The 8,459-nt window shown below is 34.8% G+C and overlaps 1 protein-coding gene across 1 annotated transcript; it reads right to left on the bottom strand.

Moving 5' to 3' along the window:
• Positions 1-607: 607 nt before the first annotated feature.
• LOC132284341 (uncharacterized) lies at positions 608-8,459 on the bottom strand. The gene is made up of 5 exons (XM_059786437.1): positions 7,642-8,459; positions 3,528-3,564; positions 2,134-2,370; positions 2,005-2,052; positions 608-1,240 (listed from the first exon to the last, which is right to left on the bottom strand). The coding sequence occupies exons 1-5, from the start codon at positions 7,950-7,952 to the stop codon at positions 839-841; spliced, it is 1,035 nt and encodes a 344-aa protein (XP_059642420.1). The 5' UTR covers positions 7,953-8,459; the 3' UTR covers positions 608-838.

The following is an 8,459-nucleotide window of genomic DNA, read 5'->3' as shown; positions in this document are numbered from 1 at the left end:
GAGCTGATAAACTTTAACCCGGATCAATTTGATGTAGCCTTGCTAAAGTAGCTTGAAAACTGCCTTTACAGTCAAAAGATGAAATTCTGGCGCCAGAAGGCTCAACTCCATCCATAAATGGTTTTTTCCTACCCATTTTGAAAGTTTTGATCACAATTCTTTATTCACAGATTATTTATTTATTTATTTATTTATTTATTTTGCCTGAAATCCCTAGGTTCTTGCATGAACTGATACAGGGGAAAGGCACACAAATACAACTAAATAATATTTCCGACTCTAGCAGTGATACACATCTCAGAATCTGCATACTGCTAATTTACACCAGATCAGAGAAGAGTACAAAAATATTCCTTTTGCTCATGGTCGGAAATGATTCATGATCCCTTAAAAACTTCTGCTGGTACCACTACAAAGACCAAGAAAAAGGATTTAAAAAAAAAAAAAAAAAAGTCGTTCACAGTTCACGGCTTCACAAACAACAAACAATGGTTTGCGGTATGAAACTTGTACTCCCTACAATTTTCCTCCAATGGTGGATGTCCAGTATCCTAGATCCAGTGATGGAATGCAGCACACAATAATAGAGGTTCAACTGCTCAATAACTGCTGAAACAAACAGGATCTTCATATTGAAATAAGGTTGCTGATAGTACAGGGAAAAAAAGAGATCCAAATGCAAGATTCCCTACCTATGTGATTTATCCTTCTGAACATACACATCGCTTCGATTATTCATATAATGAATCACACCCAATAAGATAATTGTAGTTGGAGCTAAAGCCAGCAGTTGAGTAAATTACCTCCTCAAGTGAGTATTAGTGAACAACACGAGTAATCACCAGATTAAGCCCTTTCTTAGTCTAGACCTGTCAACTCGATCAGTGCTCATCCGAGACTTTTCTGGCTTGTTTGGCTTTTTAGACTTCTCAAGCCGGCTATCTAAACTGTTTCTTGAAACTTCTGGTACGTCCAGGCACAAGTCGAATGTATCTGAAGCACTACTTTCAGATGGTTTGGTCTGATTGTCAGTGTCTACTGTAGCTTTCTTAGAACCATTTGTGGCACCTTTTGATTTGCCAAGGCTGAGGACAAATTTCTTCAGATGTTTAATGAACTCTGGATAGAGCTCAAGATTGCAATGCCCACCTCCACTTAACCACAAGGGTTCATACTTTTCCTTGCAAAGCTCCCAAAGCTGCTTTCCGTGGGACCAATCAACAACTTCGTCTGCTGTCCCCTGCAGGTGGATATAGAGAGAATCATTAATTTCACCAATCAAAATTGTAGTTCATTGCAATCTTGGTAAAAAGAAATAAGAGACAATAGTAAAATTACAAGTTATACTTCAAAAGGCATATTTTAATGCCAATCATTAACTTCACATCATGTATCTTGATTCTACTCCACCACCCAACGCAGTGAAATATTAAGAAGCTACATTCAAATTATATGAATTACAAATTATGTTGTTCTGTTATGTACTTATTTGACAAGTAAACTAGTTAATTGGACATCTAGTTGGGGATACTTTTACCAACCCCAAACATGACAAACTGATTCACCAGGAAACCATGCATTTTTGAGTTGATATATTAACAATTTTAAGGATCATTCATCCCCACAAAAGCAGATCTTAAGCACCCGTTGGTTGGTCCAGAGCATGATGTTGTTACTGTATAAATTAAATTCACTCAGATTGTCATCAGATGCGATTTAGTTAAAGAGTAAATTATTTGCTATTTTTAGAGCAATGTGTTATTATTATTAGTAGTAGTATTTTTATTTATTTATTTGGGAATAGAGAATCCATGATTTATAGATTTCACTCCAACACTAAGTAAAAGTTTTGCCACGCTAAAGTATCTTAATTTGATTAAAATTCCCAAGTATGACTCTACTAATCATCAGCTTCTCCATTGTGCATTCCTGGATTTCATATCCAAGAGGGAGGAGGAAGGAAGGCAGAAGAAGAAAAGTAGACTTATCTATAATTATACTTACATGCATTACCAGAACAGGACAGCTCACCAGACCAATTTTGTCAATATTCTGAAATGAACAAAGAAAGAAGTGAGCATTATCTACCAAACATTAGAGGCATTTGAAATAGAACCAATACAATGATATTACCTTGTAAATATCAAACCAATATGTACGTTTGACAGGATACAATACTCTCAGCCCAGAAAGTATAGGACTATGCAGTATCACAGCTCTCAAGTTTGGTATCCGGGAAGCAAGATCAATGGTTGGGCCACTACCAACAGATTGACCATATAATATTAGTTGTTCATCTTTAGCCCCATACTGCTCCTTGAGGCATTTATATACTGCATCGATGTCTGCATATGTATTACACTCAGTTGGCTGTTTCAAAGGAAAAAACAAAGGATGATTGTTACGCTATAACCAACAGTAGATGGTGACAAGGGGAATATCCAATTAGTGAAACTCTAAAAAAAAGTCAAAAGCCAAGCAATCTGCCAACCAAAAATTTGTTTGAAAGTGAAACATTCTGCCACAGTAAAATCCGGTTTTTGAAACTAATGTTGTCAAACCAATAGGGTACGAAATAAATAATCCAATGCATCAAAAAACAACTTTATCCTGAATTCAGCAAACCAAAGGTATCCTAGTTATTGCTTAGACCCTTCCCATGTGTTAGTGCTGGACACTACTAGAATATAACTGAAATGCACAAGATCTCGATATTATTTGCTATAAAGAATCTCTCTTATCATAGCAATTATTTGTGTAGCATGCATCTACGTTGTATATTAAGAAGATACTTAAAGAAACTTGTATGAACAAAAGTCAGTGACATAAAGCCAGAAAACACAATCTTCACAACATAAAGCACTCAGCAATTACCGAGGAAAGATCAAGAAGGGGAAAAAATGAAAAAGAAATGTTCTAGAAAAAGAAATAAGAAACAGTAAGAATCTGTGCATATACAAATTATATATATATATATATATATATATATATATATACTTATTTTGGAAATGTCAAACACTATACCATATTTATTATATGGACTGCATGCCTCATATTTTAGTCAAGCCACAGTTGAGAGAAGCTTGAGGCCTACATCTTGCATCTTACTTGGATTAAATAAATTACCATGCTAAAGAGAGTAAAGATTATGTGCAACAATGTTGAATGTAGGCATCAAGTACACAAAGGAAGCTATTGTACAGTAATTGACATTTTCAGGATGGTAATAAAATGCTTGCACGTAATTACAGGTTTTCTTTTCTTGTTGGAACTGATGGAGCAATATAATATATAAGATTCAGAGGAATGTCAATCATACAACTCTATATGATCATGCCTATTTTCATGTAAGAGATGTCAGTCATACCAAAAGAATATAAAGCTACAACAATGAAAAAGGAGTGCAAGCATTGAAGTTAAACAAGGAAAACTAAACAGAAAAAGGAATATAAGGATATTACTAAGGACGTATTATCAACAAAAGACAGATTTATTTCCATTCTTAATAATGTTCAAATGGAAAGCACCTTTCCAGTTGATTGTCCATAGCCAGAGTAGTCATACCTGGAAAAACCAAATGTATAAAATCAGTGAAAAAGTTAAAACGGGCAAGTAAAAGAAAATGCTTATGTCTACTGTTTCTGATATACATGTGTATCAGCACCAAAAATATTGAATGTGGAGGCACATGATATCAAGTAAGAAACTCATAATACATCTGCCTTATATCAGTCTACATAAGTTCAAGAATAGTCCAGCAATGAAAACACATTTATAAATAACAAAACAAAAACATGGAATGAAAAAGCACATTCATGAGTCTTCAAAAATAAAACTATGAGGAAGCATGAATTGTCACATGGATACAAACTGATAAAATGAATAAAGAAAAGGTCATTGAATGTAGTATCCGTAAATTGAGGGTGTTTGAAGTGGTGGACAGAGCATACACCTAACCTTTGGCATTATTTGCATAAGTGGTTGCTCTTAGACTTGAGCACACTTGAGAATGCTTGGCAGCCCGGGCTTTTACATTGCCTGAGCAATGACAATTTATTGAAAAAAAATGAATGCCACCCGTTAAAGAAAAAGGTCATCAATTAATTACAAAATGACTAATAGGGAAAAGCTAATAGGGCTACTAAGATAAAAAAAACATAAAATAATAAAATAAAATAACATTTGCAACCACAGAATGGATGTTCTGCACTACCAATCATAATTTAGTCCACAAACTTATCAAATTAACATCATCGACACATATCTGATTGTCACCTAAAGATCCGGTTAGCCTATATGGTGCAACTAGATGTAAAGTTTGTTCAACAGTCAATCCAAGAGAAGACAAAAAATGAAATAAAAAATGAAGAGGCAAATAACTAAAACAAGCATTTCTCATAAAAGTAAGAAGTACGAAACATGTGTGTCTCAATTGCGACTCGAACCCTGCACATGTTCTTTGAAATTTGCAGGAGATACCGCAAAAGCTAACATCTGATGGTCAAATATCTGAAAAAAGCATACGACATCCTAATAATTTCAATAATTCTTTTTTCTCCAAGGACTTCTTGTAAATTAAGGAGTGTAAATGAGGCAACCTCATAGCATTAGATAAGCTTCTTTTTCTGTCAATTCAATCCACAAGAGCCACTCATATGGGCAGATCATCATAGTTTATAGCATCTAAACCATTAGAAAAGTATGAGAACATGTGAGGGGGGGTGTTTAAAACCCATTTATTAGCATACCGCCCCTTTTTGCACTTGAACTTTCTCTTATAAGTGAAGATGCACACCTCTACTCTCAATAAGGTTTACTTTGACAGGAAGTATCATTTCCTAAATCAAACCATCAACTTTATTGACTCATGATCATGGCTCAAAACGGACTTGGGTTAGTATTGGCGTAGCGTAATAAAATCTGTTATCGCGGTCATTAATGTTTTTTTGACCTTGCACATAAGCCAAAAAAATGCACCGATAAGCTACTTTTTACAACATAATTCAATAAAAATAGATTGTTAGTGATTTTAATTGAATTTTTTAAAACCATTTAACACAAGTAGTGACCTATTTATAAATTCTATGTCGTCGTCATTTATTTTACTTTATATACTTCTTGACAGAAGAAGATAAGGACCCAACCTTTAATCCCAGCCCTGTCTTTCAAATGTCATGATTACATAGCCTTTTTAATAGCAACATAAGATTATCCCAATGCATATGATTGAAATTATATGCCATGACCACACTATCAGGTATCTGAGTATTGAAACCATGGTTCACAGTTGCAAACGCGGTGTAACAGAATTGAGCGTAACATAACAGAATCTGTTATCGCGGTTATGAATGTTTTTTGACCTTGCATGTCATAAGCCCAAAAATGCACCGATACGCTACTTTTTACAACATAATTCAATAAAAATAGTTTTTTTACTGATCTTTATTGAATTTTTTGAAACCATTTAACACAAGTAGGGACCTATTTATAAATTCTACATCATTGTCCTTACGAAAAAAGATTAGTAATTATATTTTTTTGCTAAATGAATGAATAACAATAGATTTAAGCATTAAATAAATGAAAATTAATACCATATATAACATGTGAGAAGAAACAATTAAAATAAATTGGTAAAAAATATAATACAAGTCAAAAGTAAAAGAAAATTACGAATCCTAACATATATATTATATAACATCTGTATTATAAATGATCATAGTAATTATTTATATGCCACTTTTGAGTTTTTGTTTAATCTTCAATAATATACCGTGTATGTCTTCAATGATCAAATGAAAGGTTCAATTTTGACAGACAAATATAAACTTACATGAAACTTTACATAATTCAATGAGAGGAGAATCACTGCTTATTTTGAATGCTTTATTATCTTGTCCTATTGTTGGAAGAGGGATGAGTTGATGTGCGATTTTGTTTCTTGATTTAAAGAAAGTGACAGTTGTATTGTTGATGTATAATTACTTAATTGATATAATTAATACTTTCTTTTTGGTGTGTTAAAATTAAAATGAAAGGTTTTTTTTTAGGTTAAATAAAAAACTATCATTAAATATAACAAAGATGCAATGTGGAAAAGTAGTAGATCTCTTTGTTATTCTCTCAAAAGTCTACGATAACGGCCATGCCAAATATCATTGCAAACCGGCCGGTTAAACCCAACACTGACCTAACAAGTCAAAATTGAATGGAATGATTATTTAACGTAAATTTAAGTTCAAATGATGGGGCTTAAAATAATTACCATTACAAGTGGATGTCAAATTTGTAATATAGGTGAACAAAGAATGAGAAAAGTTAACTCAAAAAACGGAAAGTGTCTATTGTAGTATTGTAGGAGGTCAAAATTGCTAAGCTTAAGTCCAACTTCCCCACATAAATATAAACTTACACATAAAATCAAGTCAACTGCCTCACGGATTTAAACTCTACAGCAGGGGGATGACAGAAGTACCTACAACCTTCAAGAAGCATGGAAAATAAAGCTTGGGGACAACCAAAAGTCACTATTGAAAATATGTTGTTAAAGACTACATACATCTCTGCCATAAAATAAGATCTCAATTTTAGGACGGTAAATGAGCCAAGCTTTCTGATAGTTGAGCTTGAGCTCAATTATACAAGAGTGTTCGAGTTTGGTTCGAACATTACTCCTCAAGCTCGGACTCGGTTTGTTTCCTCATTTAGTCAAATTCCAATCCTTATATCAAGCTCATTCTTGAGCTCGAGCTCGTGCTTGTGCTTGTGCTTGAGATTAAGATTGTTGTTGAGAAAAAACAACTACAATTCAAACAATACCTAATAAATGGATCATATTCGGGAGAGCCTTTATAGAGTTTGTTCACGAACAGCTGTTCATGAACATGTTCAAAAGCTTATTGAGCATAGCCATAGATTGTTTGGGCTCGGCTCGTTTGCTTAGCAAATGAACTTGAGCGAGCTTTAATCCCAAGTAAATTCTCAATTACAAGAGACCATCCAAACAAGATATATCCATTGACCAAATTTTCAATTGATTAAAACAATCTATCCTTACTCCATAAGGAGTGCAGATATCATATAACTTCATTAAATACAAGTGCCAAAAACACATATTCCCAGAATTAACTAGCAACAAATGAAAAAATATATATATTAATCAACCTAAGACTCCTAAAATGCATCTGTGGATTACTAGAATTGCCACGAAATTAAAGTATTTTATCTTCCAGACATGCCCAGAATAAGTTAATTTCTACAGGTCATATACATATGTTCATTAGGAAATACTCCTGAATGTACTTTTTCCTCATTTTGCCCAAATACAAAATAAAAGCATTGATTCATACACTTGGAAAGAGCGTACATATATGATATAGATGAAAAAGGTTTTTCACTGTATTCACAAAAAGCATTTCTATCATCACAATTCATGAAATTCTAAAATAGTGTACCTACCAGAACCTATATAATCACGAAATAAACCCATTTTCCTTTATTTACAGTTCATCAAATTAAGTAACAACCATGGTCCCATACTCTTAATTAAGTCTATTCAAGCAAGAAATCAGAGCTTAAAGCTTCAAGTTCCAAAATTGACTGACTATAAACAACACAAGTGGAGACTAATTAATGTGTTACCCCATAAGATTGACGCGAAGACGGAGGCTCAATTCCACAAAAAGCTCAAACATCTGACCCAAATCTGCGGCATTACCGTGAGAGTAGAGCAGAGTGGCCGATGCTTTGGGGTGCTTGATATGTACGGCCACGATTTCGTTGCTTCGTCGAGTCCGAAGCTTCAAGACATCAACGCCGTCCCTCCTCGGAAGCTCAGGGATGTGAAATTGACTGCAGGGGTACTCGTCGGCGGCGGCGATCACTGTGTATGACGGCGGGGTTGGTGGGAAGAAGGCAAACTTAGCGGCGATCGACGAGGTGACTCCGCCCATCTTGGGTTCAGAGGTTTTGGATTCATATATAGTATCTCAACTTTTTATCTTCAAATATACTCTTTTGGTAGTTAGAGAGAGAGAAGGAGAGAGAGAAAGTGGAGCTTGAGATGGTGGGGGAGGAGATGGCGATCTCTCTTTACTTCTCTGAGAGAGAGAGGGGGGCGTGGCGTTGGTGGGCGGCGCGTGAGGTGGGAGAGGAAGTTTTGTGTAGAAATTTGACTAGGATTTCTGGGCTTTTGAACGTTGGAATCAGATTTTCGGACAGAGAGAGTTTTGTGTGGGTTTTTGTCGTTTGACGGCTGCTTTACTTTAAACGATTAAGATATACTGTACTACGTATTCCCGTGGCAGTGAGTAAAGGAGGAATAGTCGGAGAGAACAACAATTGACATTCTCATTAGGACGTTGAACATGTCACGTGAGGTGGAGACTCATTTTCGATGTTTTCCTTCTTTTCTTTACAATCCTGTTATGTTTGATGGCGGCCAAATCCCAATCGCGCCC

The sequence above is a fragment of the Cornus florida genome, unplaced genomic scaffold (assembly GCF_030987335.1).
Source record: "Cornus florida cultivar Cherokee Brave unplaced genomic scaffold, ASM3098733v1 CherokeeBrave_3.0.0_Hap2_Chr11, whole genome shotgun sequence".
NCBI classification, from domain to species: Eukaryota; Viridiplantae; Streptophyta; class Magnoliopsida; order Cornales; family Cornaceae; genus Cornus; species Cornus florida.
This window is presented reverse-complemented; position numbering and strand designations above follow the sequence as displayed.